The sequence below is a fragment of the Pelophylax lessonae genome (assembly GCF_965119305.1).
Source record: "Pelophylax lessonae genome assembly, chromosome: 7".
In the NCBI taxonomy this organism is placed as follows: Eukaryota; Metazoa; Chordata; class Amphibia; order Anura; family Ranidae; genus Pelophylax; species Pelophylax lessonae.
The window spans coordinates 269792953-269814817 of record NC_138774.1 but is presented as its reverse complement, the minus strand read 5'-3'; the positions used below and the strand labels follow the sequence as shown (position 1 = coordinate 269814817).

Genomic DNA, 21865 nt, shown 5'->3' with positions numbered 1-21865 from the left:
CATAGACATTCACACATAAGAGGTTATGCAAAATATCACTAAACCTTTGTAATCCTCCAGGAATCACCTTTCAATTGCAGATAGATAAAACCCATTACTGTTGAGGACTAGTAAAAATGTACTTTTCAGCAGTGTTAGTAAAACAAATGTAATAGTCAGCACAAACAGTCCTACCAGATCTGGATTGAATGGGACTTTAGGTATCAGAGGAATTTTATTCCTTAAATGATTCTACCGTGGAAGCATGTTTAATGTTCTTCAATCGAGTACCTGTAACATTGGATACAATGATATGTCGCAAAAAAAAATGTAGTGAAAGTAATCATTTTCCTACTTTTTTTGTATTTATTATCATTTTAGGGTATTTTGAAAGGGTGATGTTTTAAGTACTAGTAAGATAGACTATATTGCCTAAAATATGTGGACACTTGACCATCACATTTATATAAATTTGGCATCCCATTCCAAAACCATGGGCATTATTATGGTGTTGTACACCCATTGTGGCTATAACAGCCTCCACCCTTCTGGGAAGGATTTTCACAAGATTTAGAGTGTGTTTGTGTTTTACGGAGCCAAAGGAGCATTTCCGAGGTTAGTTACTGATGTTTGGTAAAAAGACCTAAAGTGGTGCTAAACCCACAACAGTAAAATCAGTCTGCATATGCAGTAAAGCATGCTTGTTATACTCACTGTGGAACCTAAGGGCTTAATCCTCTGCATTGTGTAAAGAGGCTGTTTGATCCTGTATGAACAGATCTTCCTCTTCTTCCACTGACTCCAGAACAGGTCTGGATAAAACAGAGCTTTTGGAGTCAGGCTGCACATGCTCAGTTTAGTGTGTATTGATAGTTTTTTTTTTTTTTCTTGGGAGAGTGCATGTGATGAGCACAGGGCCAATCAGCACTGTCCAGACTGTCCAGACAGAGGGTCAGGAGTCCTGCATCCTGATAGGAGAGCTCAGTGCAGTATGAAAACTCCTCTTACAAGCTTTAACTAGTGCTCAGCTGACACTGATAGAAGCCACAAGACTGCTATATATTGCTGATGAGAAAAGGTATTTAGCAGTTTATATTTACTAAAATAATTGCATTTCCATGTTCTGTGCACTGTGGGAGACCAGATATAATGACTGCAGGCTCCTGGGGAGACCAGATATAGTGAATGCAGGGTCCTGGTTTTAGTAACATTTTAACTTGCAATGTGTGTTCCAATACATCACAAAGTTGTTCAGGAGGGTTAAGGTCAGGGTTTAGTGTAAGCCACTTGATTTCCTGCAAACTGAACTCATCAAACCATGTCTTCATTGAGCTGGCCATGTAGACAGAAGCACAGTCATGCTGGAATGGAGAAGGGTCTTCCCCTAAAATGTTACTTCAAGGATGAAAGTGCACAACTGGCTAAAAAGACTTTGCTGTAAGATGAACAATAAACTTCTCTGGAAACACTGAAAATCCAACTTTGGCGGGTTTCCCCATTCTTTTGGCCATAAAGGATACATGCACACAAACAAGTCAAAGGCTAAGTTCACATTTTGCATAATTTTGACTATGCAGGCAAGGGATCCAGTAGGTTGAAAAAAAAAAAATATAAAAATCGAGCAGCTTTAAAAAGTATTGATGTTTGGCTTACCTGTAAAATCCTTTTCCTGGATTATAGTACAGGATACAGGCTCCTCTAGGTCCTAACCACAGGGCTATATGCAGCCACCTTCAGGTGATCAGACAGTGGCAAACAGAATTGTGGGACAGCTCATAACAATGTAACCCCTCTCAATTCCAGCAATCCTCAGTTTTGTAGCATGCCATAAGAGGAAAATGCCAGGACAGAGGGGAGGGTGGCCTGTGTTCTGTACTTTACTCCAAGAAAAGGATTTTGTAGGTAAGTCAAATATCCTTTTTTCTTAATCGTACAGGACATTTGCACCTTAAAGTATAACTAAAGGCAAAACTTGTTTTTCGTTTTGGACAGAATATATAGAGATTAGAACACCTATTAGGTTTTTATTGCGGTCTGTTTCCCCATTAGGGAGATTCTGCTTCCTATTCGTCCTGTTTACCATCATCATTGGAAGTGAAAGTAAAAGAAAATCCCAAATTTTGAGTTCTCCCCAAAAAAGTAATAGAAAGGAAATCTTCCAATGGAGATACTAGTTCTGAAGAACTGGGGGTCCCAAGGTATTCCCTTAATTTGAAAGGATTTTCTCTCACTTCCTGTTTTAGCTATGGGTCAGGAAGTGACGGTAAATCTTCCAATTGGACACAGATGGCAACAAGACCAACATACCCACAATCAAAAGGACTGAGATGTCAAACTCAAATAGTGTCTTGAAACACCTTATTGTCAGAGCAGACATCAGCAGAGACCTGAACAAATGCGTGAGCTGGGTGGTTGCCTTGCAAATCTGGGAAACAGACTTCTGATGCTGAAAAGCCCAAAAACAAGTGAGCCTTAACTGTAAATGGGGGAAATCCTGTCCTTCAAAGTCAAAGCGTAAGTGATAACCTGCCTACTCCACCAAGAAATAGTGGATTGAGACACAGTGTGCCCTTTGCAGGCAGTACAAAAAAGATTATCCAATTAAATGAGAGAGGCAGCAGCTGAGAGATGAACACCAACCACATCTAAACAGTAAAGTGAAAGGTAGGACAGTGTCCAGATTAAGGTGAAAGAAGGAAATCACATTGGGAAAGAAAGGAGGCTTGAAGCCTCAGAACCACCTTGTCCCTAGGAAGAATAAAAAATACCTACTTAACAAGATGAGGTTGCTGATTCTAAAACCCATCTCACTGATGTAAGAGCCACGAGAAAAGCCCCCTTACAAGTAAGATAAGCTAAATGAATACCTAGAGTTGGCTTATAGAGGGGCTTCTGAAGAGCTGACAAGAGTAGATTAAGATCCTGTGAAGACACCAGGGATTAAATGGGGTGTTGCTACCCCTGAACAAAAGTGAACGGCCAGCTGCCTCTGAAAGAGAATAGCCAAGGTTGAAACTTAATCCTCAGGGTACTTAAAGTCGATCCAGACCAGACTGGAGAAAAGCAGGATAAATCCCAAGTGTGGAACTTCCTTACCTTGCACCATAAGAAGTAAGCCATGCAAGTGAAGTGACAGATCTTATGAGTGCTCAATTTCCTAGGCTTCTGAATTATAGGGATAATGGAGGTCAGAGACCCTGGTCTCTTAGGACCGGGACTTCAACAGCCCCCCCATCAAAGCTAGAGTGAGGCAGGTTAGTAGACAATAGGTCAGGTGGATTGGGTAATTGCCCACGGCACATCTCCCAGGCGTCAGAAAATGTCCAAGTACCAAGTACTTCTGAGCCAGTTCAGCGCCACCAGGATCACTGGAACACTCTCTACTTCCACTCTGCAAAGCAGCCAAGGAATAATCAGTACCAGAGAGAAAGCATAAATCAAGCAAAACTGATCTCACTGGGGTCACCAGTGCGCCCACTGTGAGGGCCAGAGGATCCCTGGTCTTGGCCCCAAACCTGTCTACCTTGGTTTGAAGCTGGATGCCAGGAGTTCCACATCCAGCATTTCTCAATAGTGACAGGTGTCTCATCCCATCCAGATGCTACTGACCACAGAGAGTTTGCCTGCCAATTGTCTACTGTAGGAATGTGGACCACAGACAAGGCTGAAACATGCCCTTTAGCCCGGGCAAGAATTGAGTCTCTTAGGACTTTGTAAATTCTTGACTTCTTTGACTACCCCGTTGGTCTTCTTTGTAGTTGTGCAGTTGACTGCTGAAGGGACAGGCAAATGTTCCTTAGTGCCAGAATGTTGATGGGAAATATAGGCTTCCCTGATGACCTATCTCTTGAACCATCTCTGTCCTCAAGACTCCTCCCCAGCCCAAAGGGCTGGCATCCAAAGAGAACCGTCCAGTTTAATGGAATAAAGGACTTCCAGTGCAGGACTAGTCAGCCACCAGATTAGCAATATCCTGGCCTTGGGAGACAGGCGCATGAGCTGGTCCAGAGATCCAGGAAGTCATACTTGAGCTGCAGAGGCCTGGAGTGAAATTGGGCAAACATAACACAAAAAAAAACGATATCAGTCGATCACTAGATTTAAGGCCGACTTTTGGGGATTGAGGACCCACCTGAAGTCTGTTGGACATTGGCAGAGAGGGATGCTCCTTCAGGAGCAGGTCACCTAGATATCCCACAAAGGGGAGCCCCTGAGAGTGCAGTAGCACCATGGTGAAGATCCATGGGACCGCAGATAGGCCAAATGGAAAAGCCACAAACTGGAAGTGCTGGCCACCCACCACAAATTGCAGGAAAATGGGAACATGTAAATAGGCATTCTTGATGCCAATGGATATAAGGAACCCCCCGTTCTGCATCCATAAATGACGATGCCAATTTCATCTGGTACATTTGTACCCACAGCAGGTGATGAGAACCTTCAAATTTAGAATGAGGCAAACACATTCATGAGGCAAACACCCCCACCCTCTAGGAAATCCTGCCCTGGACTCAGAGATTCAAGATGACCTAACTTTAGGTGGCCATGGAAGCAAACGACCATTCCAACTTGCAGAAGTGGGGGCACCCCCTCATTGTGAGGTAGGCTTGGCACCAGACTTGGCTGGTTTAGACATCCAGAACTTGAAATTGATAAAAGGACTGGAAAGCAGAGGTCTGAGGGGATAAAAAGGAACTCTTCTGAAAACTTTCCTTTTGCTAGATTCTCCCCATGTGTGTCTAAGAACTCTAATGGACTTCCACGTCAAATAGAATCCTTTCCAGACTTTTCCAAACCATCTTCCCAGACCCATTTTGCAGCCACATGATCCTACATATCTGGACTGAAATAAGGTCTAGGTGGACATTTTGGTAGAGTCCACCAACTTGTCTACACAGTAGCGCAAAGTCACCAGGGGGGGATAGTTTCAATTTTTGAAGCCCTAAATGATCCGCCTGGATTGACCTGGGGTTGCGCACAATGCGCTTGGCCCAGGGCGTATTGTCTTGTAACCAGCCATAGATACCATATGGTAAGTTGCATGGCTGTGCTTGAAAGAGCAAAGGAGGCTTTAAAGAGGGGCTCCAATATCCTGGCCACTGGATCTTTAGATAAGGACATCCTCAACGTGCACGTTAAAGAAATATAAAGCTGCATTCACCAACAGAAACTGCATTTGTGCTTAGCCTCCTCATCAGAGTACTGCTGCAAAAACTGCTTGAGAGGAGAATACATTTTGTTAGACCATGGCCAGTCCTTGTACAGAGCATCCTCTACCAGTGGATTACCTGGAAAGTCCTTGAAAGCTTTTTGGGGGAGGCGGTTCCAACTAGAGATAATTGTGTGTCATGTTCATTAGAATCGTAATGGTTACCTACAGCTTGGGAGACACTGTGGCCAACTGACCTTCCTCAGTGGAGGAGTCCTCCGACTCCAAAGATTGTTCCTCTACTTTACCCCCCCATTCTCATTGGGTAGCAATATTTTTGTGGTGCCTGAGTCTGACAATGGTTCAGAAGGGGATTACACCTTTTGTACCCCGTGGTCTCAAGCAGTGCAGAGACCTTACCCCTAAGCCTGGACATAGAAGCTAAAAATTCCTTCCAAGTAAAAAGGAGGAGTGGTGTACCCGAAGGGGAGAAAGAGGAGTAGAGACTTATAGTGGAACTTCACTCTCTCAATCAACATTGACTATTTTTAATCTTTCTGCTGCTAGCATGATTAAATAGATAGGAAGGTATATTTATTTACTTGTCTTAAACTTTTTTTTTTTTAACACACTTCTTCAAACACTTTCTGGTGCCTAGGCACATGATGTCATACAGCCCAGGAGTCTTAGGAAGGGGCTTTCTCAGCAAAGCACACCCTGAGCTAAGGGAAGTTGGATTCTAGGAAGTCAATGTTACATGAATAATCCGTCCTTACTCAAGATGGTCCCGGCCAAAATAAAGCATGAAGACATGGGTGGATAGGGGAGTTTGCTTTGATATTAAAAAGGAATAAATAGAGAGTTTTTGAGTTCTGGTGCTCAGATGCATTGTACTTCTTCTTTAAGTCTAAAGTACCCGATGCAGAGGTTCCTGAAGAACCCTGATTTAGATAGCCCTGTGCCGGCCTGTGTGTTGTCCATTTTCCCTTGTGCCTGTTGTCTGCTATATGGGTGAGGGGATCCCCTGAGGGAGTAACTCACAAGCTGTGCTGTGGAGCAGATGGGTTGCAGCCGTCCTGTGTTTCAAGATGGAAGGCTGCTAAATAACCCTGGCAAAGGCATACACAGAGACCAGGGACTCCAAATGGAGAAGAAATGTGCTTGAAGCAGCAGAGTGCTGTCGGTAGCAGAGCACATGCTCAAAATGCCTCCTGGGATGAGGAGGACTGAGGATCTACCTCTAAGGGTAAGACTATGCACACATTCCACCTGAATGTGTTCCAGAAGATGTAACACGGTTACTACAGGGGAAAGTTGGTTATCGCCACTAAGCAGCACACTGCTCCCTGCCTAGGTATTCACATCCTCCACCGATTTGTGCCTGAGGTCCAGGGACTACCCCAAGGAATAGAGAAGGCAAGCTTTTGGAGGTGGGGGGGTATGATACTCCCACAAAGAAGAGAAATAGCCCCAGACTTACAAGTCCAGGGCTCGCTTCTCAGGGAAGTACCACCAAGTGGAAATTCCCCGCTTTTCTAGTTTTGGGAGGGCATATCCCCTCCTACATAAAAAGGGTATTTAAGGACAAGGTCACACCGATGTAGACTGCCACTAGCAAAAAAAGGTTTGGTTAGATCCCAGTGAGAGTACAACTCCCTCCAAGAATAACCAAGTGGTTATTAAGGCAGACACTAGACTTAATAGTATGATAAAACATGTATGTATTGTTTCAAAATATTAATAGTAGATAAAATCCTGTGTCACAGGATGGGAGTTTATTTCGATCCCTACAACATCTGGAGTGCACCACAGGAGGTCCTCAGATTGATTTAGGTGGCCACTTCTCCATTATCACTAGAGAGTTACAATGCTATAATAATTGCAGAAAGCCCCAGGGCCTATGTGCGCTACAACTCTGGTGTTCTAATAAGGGAGTTATGTCCCTAGCGTTTTACACAAGCGGTGATCTGCACGGCGGTTTGTGGCACACATAGTTACACAGTCCCGACGTATGTTATTACTGACTTATTTTTAAGGTGGGTAGGGGGTGTTTGCTGGTGCATAGTGTGACAACAATGAGTGATTTATTCTACTATTAATATTTTGAAACAATAAATACATGTTTTATCACACTATTAAGTCTAGTGTTTGCTTAAATAACCACTTGGTTATTCTTAGAGGGAGCTGTACTCTCACTGGGATCTAACCGAACCTTTTTTTGTGTATGCTTTGGGTTAGAGGACAAAACACCAACACGGTGATATAGACGAATGGTATTGTGAATTAATTTACAGTACCAATTACTTTTGTTTTTTGCCACTGCTCTGGACCTGTAGAGCACCCTGTGGCTCACTGCACCATCTTGTACTGCTGTACCAAGGATGAGCACAAAACACTGGGTCCAGTGTCAGAGGCCAGCCCATATCATTATGTTGCGGGGTCCGGGTATGGTCTCCGAGGTTAGGCCAAGGGCCACTAATTCTGAACCTGCAAGAGGTAGCTTCAGTGGCGGTGGGCACAGCTGGTTTGAGAAAGATTTCTCGGTTTGAAAATCAGCAAGTAATCTTCTTAATCTTCCAGGTAGGATTGGGAATAAGCTAGAAATCTGCTGTCAGTAGAAAGAGGTCATCCTTTGCCTAAGGACATTAGGAAAAAATGAGTGCTGGAAGTGGGAGGGTTTATAGCAGCTTTCCCACAATACTGTTTGTTAGTGTCCAATCACCAGTAGGTGGCTGCATATAACCTAATGGTTAACACTTAAAGGAGCCTGTGTCCTGACCTGTACAATTAAGAAATATTGATTAATGTAAGCGCCATACCTGTGGGTCATTTGTGTCACCTTGAAGTTTAGCTTAAAAAAAAAAAAAAACTCCAATACAGTTGTCATTCCTACATCCTGCCTTGTTGCTAGGAGGCTCATTATGTTGGATGCTTGCTTTCAGCATTACAGGAGAGAGTGTATTCCCTGGTACAAAAGCATGCATGCGTAGTCATAACAGCATGGATTTATGAAAGACAGAAGTTGTCAAACTAACCTGATTTCTTTTCATGAGGAGGTAAGTAAAACCTTGGACAGAGGGGTGGCTGTGGACGTAGTATACTTGAATTTTGCAAAAGCGTTTGACACAGTTCCCTGCACACGGCTAATGTGTAAGGTAAATTCTACAGGCTTGGAAAGATCAGTTTGTAATTGGATAGAAAACTGACAAAAAAGATAGACTTCAGAGAGTAGTGGTTAATGGTTCTTACTCTGAATGGTCTAAGGTTATCAGTGGTGTACCCAAGGTTCAGTGTTGGGACCCTTACTTTTTAATATCTTGATATATGATATGGGGTCTGGGATTAAAAGTACAATTTTAGTCTTTGCAGATGACACCAAGCTTTGAAGTGGAATAACTTCCTTACAGGATGTCTCCAACTTACAAGCTGACCTCAATGCACTCTTTTTTTGGGCAACTATGTGGCAAATGAGGTTTAATATTGAAAAATGTAAAGTTATGAAATTGGGGGCTAGGTATATGCATACGTCATACATACTAGGGGGGAGTACAACTGGGGGAATCCATAGCGGAGAAGGATCTTGGTGTTCTGGTAGATCATAAGCTTAATAATAGCATGCAATGCCAGGTTGCGGTTTCCAAATCAAGCAAAGTCCTTTCTTGTATTAACAGAGGCATGGACTCCAGAGAGAGAGATATAATTTCGCCCCTGTACAGATCATTAGTAAGACCTCATCTGGAATATGCAGTCCAGTTTTGGGCACAAGTTCTCAAAAAGGATATTGGGGAACTGGAGAAAGTGCAGATAAGGGCAACCAAACTGATAAGAGGCATGGAGGAGTTCAGCTATGAGGAAAGATTAGAGGAACTGAATTTATTCTCTCTTGAGAAGAGGAGATTAAGGGGGGATATGATCAACAAGTATAAAGACATAAGGGGTCCATATAGTGAACTTGATTTTGAGTTATTCACTTTAAGGTCATCAGAGAGGACAAGGGGGCACTCTTTACATCTAGAGGAAAAGAGATTTTGTCACAAAATACGGAAAGGTTTCTTCACAGTAAGAGCTGTGAAAATGTGTAATAGACTCCCTCCAGAGGTGGGTCTTGTCAGCTCAGTGGATTGCTTTAAAAAAGGTCTGGATTCCTTCCTAGGTGTACATAATATAACTGGGTACTAACATTTATAGGTAAAGTTGATCCAGGGAATATCCGATTGCCTCTTGGGGGATCAGGAATCAGGGGGATCCCCTGCTGTAGCAAATTGGATCATGCTTTGCTGGGGTTTTTCTCCCTCCTCTGGATCAACTGTGATTACAGGATTGTGTATATGTGATTTTATGGTTGTGTTTTTTAATGGTTGAGCCAGATGGACTTGTGTCTTTTTTCAAACCGACTAACTGGCAGCTGCCGGCACCATCTTGGAAATGTCCAGGGTAGAGGCCGCAGGCTGTTTAGGGATCAAAAAATGATCCATCCCGCGATCCTAACTGCACCAGAAATGGTCAGTGTCCGTTGTCTCTCAGGAGGGGAGGAACAATGCCAGGTATGTAGTATAAGGTTGTCCGGAGTGCCATGGACCAGGAGCTCCGTGAGCACACGTCCTCACACTTCCATGCGGAGACCATGCCCCCAGCATTGGTAATTATATGGGGGAATGAGAACTGTGCGTTTTTCATCCAGGCTTGCCGCAAATGGCTTTAGAGTATGGCACTATCAATATTCAGGATTTTTTAAAGCTGATCTTTTTTTTTTTTTTACATACTGGGGCCCCTGTCTGCATAGTTACTTTTATGCAAAAGGTGAACTTAGCCTTTGGGCCTTGTCCTTTAACAGCAGGCTATATCGGTTTTGGATATGACCACAACAAAGATCATAAAAGAGTTTAACACTAAATAGGTTACTGTCACTACTGCCACTGGGTACACATGGCTCATTTTGTTTCGTACAGCTAGAGGTCTGAATGAAAAAAAAAACCCAATAAAAAAACAGATTCCTACATCTACACAACTGAGGTGGATGCATGAATCCCCCCTGCCGGGACAGTTTATTCTGGCAGCAGGGACACTTCGATATCAGAATACATTGATCAACACTGTAGTTGTTTGGCTGCAAGCCCTCGATCGAAGAAGGTTTTCCAGTGGCAAACAGGGAGGCCTACACATAGATCGAAATTCAGCTGGTCCCTGCTGAACTGGCCAAATTTCGATCTGTGTGTACCAGCTTAAAACACAAACTTGACCTAAACTCAAACTCCAACCTTATCTATTTAGAATTGCCATGGTATCAGAAATATAGTTACATAGTTAGTCAGGTTGAAAAAAGACACTACGCCACCTAATTCAACCAATATGAAAAAGAGAGGATCTTAACTGCATAGTAGGGGTGTGGTAATAATACAGAAGGAGCTTACTATCAACCTTTTCATATAACTAAAACCTTCATGACTGAAAGAGTGGTACCTATTTTTCTGACCATCGTCCTTTGCGGCATATTGGTAATTTCAAAATTTTGCATTCTAAATGCCACTGAGAACAAAGATGCCTTTTCTGGGGAACTGATCTAGTGACTATCAGCTTATCAGTTTACAAAATAAAAGAAGGTGGCCTTTATATGTTGTTCCTATGTGATGGGTTTCCAAAAATTGTGTCAGAGCAATTGCAAGCATAGGCAAGTAATTATGTCATCACAAGAATCACTAAGCCAGTGGCGTTAAATACAAGGCAAAAAGCACATCAGTTCAAAAGGAATCACTGACACAAGTGAGGCAATTTAGAGCCTTTGTGTAATTAATCTTTCAGTGGGTCCTTGTGAATAAAGTAAAATGTCATGGATACCTCACAAAATGGCTGCCTCTTTGTGGTGTAATCAACCTTTTTTGTGCTGGGGTCTCAAGCTGCCATTGTCTAGTAGTCTGGGTTAGAAAAAAAATGTGGCTGCTTATACTCAATATATAAAATTTTAGGTTTCTACACCAATGGGGAATTCTACTTCCTCCTGTAATGAAAACTATAAAAAGTACTTTACCAATAGCTGGACCAGTGGCATAGAGGGAGAGAATTGAAAATATGAGAAAACAAAAAAGTACGTTCCAAGTTACATGTGTGTAAAGTTTCATCATCACAGAACTTGAACACAAAACCCCTAAAGGGATTTGTGACCATGATGTCACTGATGGTCTAGGAGTGAATAATGAACCTCATTCTATATACAAGATACAGGAGAAAAGCAAAAAGTATTGAGAACCTTACACTCTGAGTAGCTGAAATGGAAATAATAGTAATATAATCCTGAAAGGTTCTTAAGTAATATAAGTCAACGTTTAAATGCAATACAGGGCATTATTTTTTGTTAAAGTTACTACAGCCTAAACTCTTTATTTTAGAGTGGGGAAGCATTAAACCCCTGTCAGGTTCTACGGCTGTCTGTAACTCTGTTAGAGAGATTTCCCCTTACTCAGGGTCCTGGTTAGATGTACTGGTAGAATTAAATACACAAACAAGTTGAAGCCAAACCTCAACTAATTATTTATAAGCAGTTAAAGCAAACTGTTTTTTCTTCTTGGCATAAAGGTTTCCAAAATATTAAAACCTCACCAGTGTAAAGCACCTTTGCCAGTGTTAAATGGTTTATCTCATCCTTGTAACTGCAAGAGAGCTTGTTCTTTGAAAAACAACATATTTACTGGTTGAATCACCAGATGAAAATATAATAGAGCCTTAAAAAAGAAAATGAATGCAGCCATCATATCTAAGAATTGTTATGCTGCAATATAATAAATGTTTGCTTTTTTTTTTTTTTTTACTGCTTTAGGGGAGTGCTAGAACCCATGACAGTTTTTTCATTTTGTTTTCTTCCCCATTGACAGGAAGTAAGAGAAAATTTCTCAAATGGAGCCGCAGATAGCGGTCCTCCAGTCCTCCCCCACTCTTCCCAAATTTAACAAAAAAGAAAAAAGTTTTTGCTACAGATACACTTTAAGAATAATGTTCTGTATTGCGCCACAGCAGTTTAATGTTTAATATTTGGCCTGCACTGGCAATTTTTAATGAAACTATAAGATGATCTAAAATATGTGCAATCCATGATAGTTTTCCCTGAGCTTAATCACCTGTTGGTTCCTTCCAAACCCTTAAGCCTAGTATACACAGGCCCAATGTTGGGCGGCATTAGCCGGTTCAATAGAAATTGTCCGACATTCGGCCCGTGTGTACTGCGGTCAGTCCTGTGCAGCAGGCATTTGTCGAACGGGCATGATGGCTGACAGCGTTGACCGGAGTGTTCTGGTGGCGGGGGGCGTCCCCATATGAGAACAAAATAGAACACAGTCGAACAGCAGGAGAGATCGCTCTACTAATGTCTCATAGTTAGTACAGAAGCTTCTCCTGAGCGGTCAGGTTTTTTTTTTTTTCGTTCAGCCCTTCTGGGCTAAATGATAAAAACTACTACTACCGTAGTGTATACTAGGCTTTACTGTCCTACCATACTAAGCTCTCGCACTCATACTAAGCTCTAAAGCACTGTGGGAAACAATGTACTCGTCACTCTTTTCCTAAACTATACCTACCCGGACATTAGTATTAAAATAGTAACTCTTTACCCATTCACTCTATCTACTGAATCAAATTCCTAATTTTTTTTTTTTTCATCATGCCATAGTTTTATGTTCAGTAAACAAGAACATGGAACAAGGTAAGTTCTTTGTTCTCATTATACCATCCCATTAGTTCCAGGAGACAGGTGGACCAAATTATCAGATCTGACTGATTGGAAAAATTACCCCTAGAGGTTGCTGCCCGCTAAGGCTTGGATAGACTCGGGAGGGAGATGTAACTTTTTAAAGCAAAGGCTGCAGCCACTGCCATATATCAGAAAGGGAGATAAAGGAAAGGTATATAGAATAGAGAAGATGCAGTATAATAAATGAGCACAAGTAAGAGTAATTTATGAAAGGAGGATGCAATGAGGAAAGCACATGGGTGAGGTGGCATGGATACTGTGACACACAATGCGCCAACATGCACAGAAATTACCATGACATCTTGTGATATGAAAAATGCTCCCTGCTTTATATACCAAGCAGAATCTTAGATCTTAGAAGCATTGTCACAGGTTAACTGGCTTTAAGATATAAATATCACACATTTCTGATGTTTTTATACAGTGAAATTATACCTTATCTCCACCTATCTATTATCATTACCCAGAATGATGAGGGAAACCTGATAGCTAAACTGAAAAACAGTAAACAAAGGCAATTTAATAGTGGCCATTGATGAAGCAATTGTTGTCAAGGCATCTGGAAAATGCCACTTGTGGAAGTGATTCTTCTATGAATGAGCATTAGGGTCAACACCACTTTAAGTAGCATTTGAAATGTCTTCTACCCATCACGCCTCAGGTATGTCCACACATGATGCTTTCTTCTGTTGTTTACCAAGAGTTTATAGAAGAAGGAGGCAGAAAATGGCCACGGATAAAGGCAAGTTCTTTGTTATGGACAGCACTAATGGCAGTAGGCAGAGGATGGGCCTACATGGAAAACCTCTGTCTACTGACATCAATAATGGGTGCTACAATGCTCTCACATAATAAGATCAGCCCTTCAACTGGGCCATGGAAGCCTTCTCAAGCAGTGGGACAACCTGAGGAAGCTCTTTTTTCTACTAACGTAATCATATCACACTGCTTTATGAGGAGGTCACCTGTACTCGGCCCCAGGGGGAGGGTTCTTTACTGTCCAGCTCTAAACACTTAAACATTTTTTTTTTAAATTAGCATTTATATTATTAAAAGAGATAATTATGACTAACAAATCCTATTCAGACTTTGTTCTAATTCCTTTCTGTAGCACCATTGAAGGACACTGCAGGAATCCCTACACTTGTTACAGGGCAGAAGCAGTTATTTTGTGCACAAAATATTTGTAAGCAGTCAAGTTCACTAGGATCCACTCATTGACTATGGTACAGGGGTGCTGTGACCCGCTCAGAGAATATTGGGGGTGTCTTTACATTGATCTTCATTTGTGAAAGTGTTACATAGTTTTGCGATATTTAGTACGCAGGGCTCGCTATAATGCACAAATCAGAGGTCCACATACTTAGCAGGCTGGGGAAAGAGCATTGCAAATGTCCTGTTAGCGAACATGCTGGAAAAAGATACCCTGAAATAAGGGAATAAGAGACTTCTCTGAAGAGAAGGACAGAAACATTGTTCTGAAGAGAAGGACAGAGACATTGTTCTGAAGAGAAGGACAGAGACATTGTTCTGAAGAAAAAGACAGAGAGACTGCCCCGCAGAAAGCGACCGAGAGATCCTGTCCTGGAGGTAGATACTGCCCTGGTTGGAAGGATAGAGGGACACCTCCCTGGTTAGGAGGATTGAGAAGCTGCCGGGGAGAGAAAGGATGGAGAAACTGCCCTAGAAAGAGAAAGACATCTCCCTGGTTAGAAGGATAGAGAGACTGCCCTGGAGAGAAGGATGGAAAGACTGTCCTGGAGAGAGAGACTGGTCTGTGAAATAAGCAGCATTGCCACAAAATATACAGTGGGTACGGAAAGTATTCAGACCCCCTTAAATTTTTCACTCTTTGTTATATTGCAGCCATTTGCTAAAATCATTTAAGTTCATTCTTCTTCCTCATGAATGTACACATAGCACCCCATACTGACAGAAAAACACAGAATTGTTGACATTGTTGCAGATTTATTAAAAAAGAAAAACTGAAATATCACATGGTCCTAAGTATTCAGACCCTTTGCTGTGACACTCATATATTTAACTCAGGTGCTTTCCATTTCTTCTGATCATCCTTGAGATGGTTCTACACCTTCATTTGAGTCCAGCTGTGTTTGATTATACTGATTGGACTTGATAAGGAAAGCCACACACCTGTCTATATAAGACCTTCCAGATCACAATGCATGTCAGAGCAAATGAGAATCATGAGGTCAAAGGAACTGCCTGAAGAGCTCAGAGACAGAATTGTGGCAAGGCACAGATCTGGCCAAGGTTACAAAAAGATTTCTGCTGCACTTAAGGTTCCTAAGAGCACAGTGGCCTCCATAATCCTCAAATGGAAGACGTTTGGGACGACCAGAACCCTTCCTAGAGCTGGCCTTCCGGCCAAACTGAGCTATCGGGGGAGAAGAGCCTTGGTGAGAGAGGTAAAGAAGAACCCAAAGATCACTGTGGCTGAGCTCCAGAGATGCAGTCAGGAGATGGGAGAAAGTTGTAGAAAGTCAACCATCACTGCAGCCCTCCACCAGTCGGGGCTTTATGGCAGAGTGGCCCGACGGAAGCCTCTCCTCAGTGTAATACACATGAAAGCCCGCATGGAGTTTGCTAAAAAACACCTGAAGGACTCCAAGATGGTGAGAAATAAGATTCTCTGGTCTGATGAGACCAAACTAGAACTTTTTGGCCTTAATTCTAAGCGGTATGTGTGGAGAAAACCAGGCACTGCTCATCACCTGTCCAATACAGTCCCAACAGTGAAGCATGGTGGTGGCAGCATCATGCTGTGGGGGTGTTTTTCAGCTGCAGGGACAGGACGACTGGTTGCAATCGAGGGAAAGATGAATGCGGCCAAGTACAGGGATATCCTGGACAAAAACCTTCTCCAGAGTGCTCTGGACCTCAGACTGGGCCGAAGGTTTACCTTCCAACAAGACAATGACCCTAAGCACACAGCTAAAATAATGAAGGAGTGGCTTCACAACAACTCCGTGACTGTTCTTGAATGGCCCAGCCAGAGCCCTGACTTAAACCCAATTGAGCATCTCTGGAGAGACCTAAAAATGGCTGTCCACCAACGTTTACCATCCAACCTGACAGAACTGGAGAGGATCTGCAAGGAGGAATGGCAGAGGATCCCCAAATCCAGGTGTGAAAGACTTGTTGCATCTTTCCCAAAAAGGGGGCTTCTACTAAATACTGAGCAAAGGGTCTGAATACTTAGGACCATGTGATATTTCAGTTTTTCTTTTTTAATAAATCTGCAACAATGTCAACAATTCTGTGTTTTTCTGTCAGTATGGGGTGCTATGTGTACATTCATGAGGAAGAAGAATGAACTTAAATTATTTTAGCAAATGGCTGCAATATAACAAAGAGTGAAAAATTTAAGGGGGTCTGAATACTTTCCACTGTATAGGCATTTCTACCAACTATACAGCAGCAATGCCATTTCTTGTACATGCCCAATTGTATGCTGTTACAGGTGTCTGTAGAAGGTTCCCCAACTTCAAGGCAGATCATTGATAATGATTCTTAATGGCAGAAAGCATGTTGCTGTCACTGAGCTGCTTTTGAGGTAATGTCTTAGTATTCAGGTCAGACTGAGAGAAGGTACTTTTCTGGATCCTAGTGAACTGACGTCACTCATTTTTTACATAATGCTGCACAGTGCACACAGTTTAAACTTTACATTAAAATTTATCTCTAACTGCCATGGTTTCAAATGCTTGTGAATGATGTAAGAAGCCTTTTCATACAGGGTTAGCTGTGTGTTACGAACTCAATGGTACGTTAATAGAATGGTGTTAGACAATTCACATTTGTTAAAATGTGAGGACTGCAAGCAAAAATATAGGAGTTTAACTTGGGTGAACCATTCCTACCTGCTTTCATCATGGGCTTACAGTAAGTGGCCACCTTCACGATTTCCTTTAACAAACAAAGGAGGCTTAATCATTAAAAAAGGTGAGTCTGACACAACTAATAATTAAAGGGTCAGTCCGGCCAAAAGTGATACTGCAGTTTTGGGTAGATGCTGTCAAACCGAAATAGCGATTAGCCTCTAACAATTTTACATTTGAGAGTTTAGAAATCAGTTAATTTAATTTATAAGCCTGTATATCTTTTTAAGTATTTTGGAAATTTTTCTTAGGTTAAACAGAAAAGCCTTAAAAAAGTTAGATACCCAGCCCTGCTTACAACTACAGTACAGATACAATTAGAGATACATTTTCTGACCTGCATAAACCAGGAGAAAAAGTGGATCATACAGATTTGTTGAAGGTAAGATTCAGCCAATCCACCCCTCCAACTTCTGTCCACCATTTTTGAGACCCCCATAGTTCCAAATCCCCCCCCCCCCCCCCCCCACCAAACTACTTCTACTTTCTAAATATGGAATTAGTCCAAGTATGGGAAGCTGTATAACTAAGGAAGCAGGGCAGCCATATAGGCAGGCACCATTCAAGTCAAAATATTGGCGGTTTTGTCACTAAGGATGCAGGGCAGCTTTAAGAGTAGGCACCATGCAAGGCCAAATTAGGGCAGTTGTGTCAGTAAAGATGCAGGGCAGCCATAAGGGCTGGCACCATGCAAGGCCAATTATGGGTGGTTGTGTCACAAAGGACGCAGAGCAGCCATAAGGGCTGGCACCATGCAAGGCCAAATAGAGGCAGCTGTGTCACTAAGGATACAGGGCAGCCATAAGGGCAAGCACTGCTCCATGTTAATTAACACAGGGTACGGATTGGTTAATTCACCTGGTGATCAGAGATCCTGAGTAAGAAGCAAAATTCCCCCGAAAAGGAGCAAGTGCTCTTCAACTGGGAAAGTTCACTTGTGTGGTTCAATTACCATTTTTACAAGTTTACTTCCCCTCGGTGAAAACGTGGCCCTCAGAGGTGAATTTGGACCCCTAAGGTGTGAGGTGGTCTCCTAAACAGAAGAAGAGGGACTTCATTGTGTATGGGAGCTAAGAACTAAGAGTCCTCGAAAATTCAATTAGCTAGTCAGATTCAGCAGTGTTCATCAGTTTTGGATAGTCTGACCCTTTACCGGCATACTCTTCTATTAGGAAAGTCGGAAAGCATGCACTGTCTGCAATAAGAAATGTGGAACAAACACATTCTAAAAGTGTTAAAAGCTTCCATAGTAGTGTCCATACTGTGTACCTGTCAGATAGGACAGCATCTGGACCAAAAGTGTGATTTTCTGTGCTATGAGAAACTAAGCTGTGCTTTCTTATAGGGTGACAGGACTTCGCTTTAAAACCAATCCCATACTATGAAAGCATTTAACACACTTAACCTGGGCCTTGTGGAAAAGTGTGAGTTTAGGATTAAAAGGAAATCACAGCAGTTAATATCGTTAAAGGGCCACTAAACCTAAAACAAAAGTTGCCTTTTGTAAACAAGATATTAAACATATTTATAGTCATGTACTTAGAAATTCCATGCCTTTTCAGAATTTCAGATATTTCTGCCTGAAATATCATAATTGTAGGTGTTCAGCCATATCAGGCTGTGAGAGGCTGAGAAGATGCTGACTGCAGTGTCCTCCAATAGGATTACTGGATAGGAAGTCAGCTGTTTTATGTAAAAATGTACAGCTTCATGTTGTTAATTATTAAAACTTTTATATAAACCAACACATGTTTTAGATTTAGTGACATATAATTGATAAATTAGTGATGTATCCATGAGCAGGCCCAGAAAAGAGTTATTTTATGGTTACATTAAAAATAGTACTGTATTTTCAGTTTGTTGGACATTTAAATGCCAGAAGAGTAATGTACCCTACATTCTTGTTTAACACCTAGTCATGGATCGTAAAATGTGGAATTTAACACACCATTCTATCTAAGAGTGATAAAAATGAAGGCCTTAGTATGAAGGTTCATCCCTTTCATCAAATTTTAGACAGACTTACCTAGGGACACCAGGAGGGGCACGGTTAGGTCTTGAAGGAATCTGAGGAGGAGGACCAAATGGGTCAGGGGAAGCCCCAGGCCTGGAGGGGACTGGTGGGGCACTACCAAGAGTGGTGCCAGGTGGTGGTGGTCCTGGAGCTGGTCCTCGAGAGAGAGGTCTGGCTGGGGGAACAGCAGGTGCTCTCCTCTGTGGGGTAGGACTTGATGTGGGAGACCTAAAGCAGACCAAGCAATATCAGTTTGAGTCATAATAGATGGGATAGACTTAGCAAAGGCAAAATACAAACTTATTGCTGAGGGAGATTGTTGATTCCTTTCTGAAAACGCTGATTGTCTGGCTGTCATGATCCAATAACTTTAATGTTTTCTGAGCCAATGATTAGGGACATGCACAGACATCAGGGAAGTGGAGTGAAAACGCCTGATCTGCATACTTGTTCTGGGTATATAAACTAATAATTCAACATGACAGCCAGGCAACTGGCATTTTCACAAGGCTCTTTACTTCCTCAGTATCGGTTTTCCTTCATTTTGGTGGGAGACTGTAGGGATGGGCATCAAAGAGAAGAGAAGTGTCTACAGTTTAAATGAGAACTCTAGAGAAAACCTAACTAAGCCTAAACCCACTTCCACCCTTTAAAGCAGGGGTCTTCAAACTATGGCCCTCCAGTTGTTCTGGAACTACAATTCCCATCATGCCTTGTCCTGTCTGTGAATGTCAAGGTTTTACAAGGCCCCATGGGACGTGTAGTTCCGCAACAGCTGGAGGGCCGTAGTTTGAGGATCCCTGCTTTAAAGTATAGATGTGTATACTTACCTATTCTCAGGGTGCTCCGCTCCAGTCAGGTGATCTCTCCAGCAGCCAGCTTCAGGTGAGAGGGGGGAGCAGAGATAATGGCTGCAGAGCCTGGGCAGGTAACATTACCCATAGACTTACTATGGGGCATCTTTTGTTCGCTGTCCCTCCTCTCCCCTGAAACCGGTGCTGGGAGCCAATCATGTAGTTGGCCCAAAGCACAATGAAAATAGGTATGTATAGATATCTTTCCTTTACAGGGTATTTAGTATAGGGCTTGGAATAGGGGTGGGAACAGGTTTAAGCTTAGTGAGATTTTGAGCGGACTTCTAAAAATCTACCCTTGCAATGGGCCTCTCTTCCGCCCAGCTTTCAGGAGGTTTATGGGCCTTTAGATCGTAACTATAGAAAGGGGGAAATATGTTTACTGCTGTCTACTTTTCATTTCTGCAAGTTGCCGTGTAAAAATAAAATTATATTCCAAAAAAATCTGAGTTATAGCAGGAAGTCCCCCCCCCCCCATCCTTTGTTGGTTTCAGACCACATTCCAGCCATTGCACACAGTGAAACTTTCTCCAACAGTAAACTTCTACTCCATCAACAATTTATAACAAATGAAACAGCAGATCATTTACATTTTACAGGAACAGGAAGGATGAAGAGCCTGACATTATGTAAATGTACTACTCAATTTTATCTTAAAAGAAGTTGTCCTTTAAATGCATTTGATCCATAGATTAGCTGTCACAAGAGTGACAATACTGTCTGTGGGAAAGTTCAGTCTGACAGCTACCAAACATTATAGGAAGCACTGTAATATAAACAGTGATAAAAGGTGTTTGCCTGATTACAATGAGTATTTTGGAGAAAACAGGCTAAACATAGACCAGGTATGCATTGTACAGGGATCTGAACCAGAGACCCAATAGCTGAAAATGCAGTACTTACCATAGTAAAATTTGTTTACCAAAGGTAAAAGATTACACTGTAAATGGCGATAGTGGCCAGTTGAATTTGGGAAGCCCTTTATTTAACAATATGCAGTGTGACTCTAGCTCAAGGGTCTTCAAACTATGGCCCTCCAGCTGTTCAGGAACTACAATTCCCATCATGCCTAGTCATGTCTGTGACTGTCAGAGTTTTACAATGACTCATGGGATGTGTAGTTCCGCAACAGCTGGAGGGCCATAGTTTGAGGATTCCTGCTCTAGCTGTTATTTCTTCACTTCCCAGATCATTTTCTGTCTTCTTACCTGCGCCCTGTTGGTACGCTCTGCACCTGTAGCCAAGAATCATCCACAGGTGGAGGCATAGGGGTGCTGGTTGTTGTTGTGTTGATATCTCCAATAATACCTAAGGCTTCTTTCAGAGCATGATACATGCGCAGCATCTCATCCCTGTGTTGTGCCTGATCTGGCGATTCTTCCATCAAAGTATTCTGATCACCACATGAGTACAAATTGGCTAGAAGCTCAGAATGGATAAACTCCTTTGTCTAAAAACCAAAAACAGAAATTAATATAACTCTTTTGTCTGTCCAATCAACAGCACTGGCAAACATAATGAATAGTGCCACTTTCCTGTTTCAATCAAATTGTGGAGAATTTGGGTAGGACTCAGTAGGGGGTTACATACGGTAGCTGTTGCCTAACCAAAACTAAGAAATTAGAAGTTGCCTTTTACTTTTGTGCATACATCTTTGGAGGAGATAAGCTCTTGGACAAAAAAGAGGGGTAAGGGAGATCTGTGCTGCCTTTATTTTCTCAATGTTTTAAAGTTGTGGGTAGTTTGCAAGGGTGGGGTCAAATCATGTCTCCTAGAGAATTAGACTTTGCCTACTTTGTGAAGAAAAACAAAAATGAAGCCTAGACCATGGGATAGTGTGGTGTGACCAGAGCTATGGGTTATTTGCCCACTTACCACCTATCGCTACAATATGTAGGGCTGGTGGCCCTAAGTACTGTGTACTTGCCTATTCAGACATCATTAGTGTTTTATAGTTCCTTGCTTCCTGTTCAGGCCTGTGATTATTTGTCTGTGTTTTGCAGAGAGAAAATTTTCAGCACAAACTAAAGCCTTGTACACACGCAACGATTGTTGGCCGTGAATTTTCGGCCAACGTCCGATCGGTCGATTGTCGGCTTGTTAGTATGATGCTTCCGACAACCGACTGCGACTTTTCAGCTGAACAAAATCTGGTGTGCATGCTATAAAATTTTTGTTGGCCGTCAACAGAACGGCCGATTTTCCATCAGTCAACACAGATTTCGGCAG

The 21865-nt window shown here is 42.2% G+C and overlaps 1 protein-coding gene across 4 annotated transcripts in view; it reads right to left on the bottom strand.

Annotated features, from left to right (window-relative positions):
* DNM1 (dynamin 1) overlaps positions 1–21865 on the bottom strand; it is a 254922-nt gene that overhangs the window by 9724 nt on the left and 223333 nt on the right. For all 4 annotated transcript variants that reach the window (XM_082262794.1, XM_082262793.1, XM_082262792.1 and 1 more), the window contains 2 exons: positions 20845–21086; positions 18795–19010 (listed from right to left, as the gene is read on the bottom strand). In XM_082262794.1, coding sequence (XP_082118920.1) covers positions 18795–19010; positions 20845–21086 — 458 coding nt within the window. The remainder of the gene's footprint in view (positions 1–18794; positions 19011–20844; positions 21087–21865) is intronic.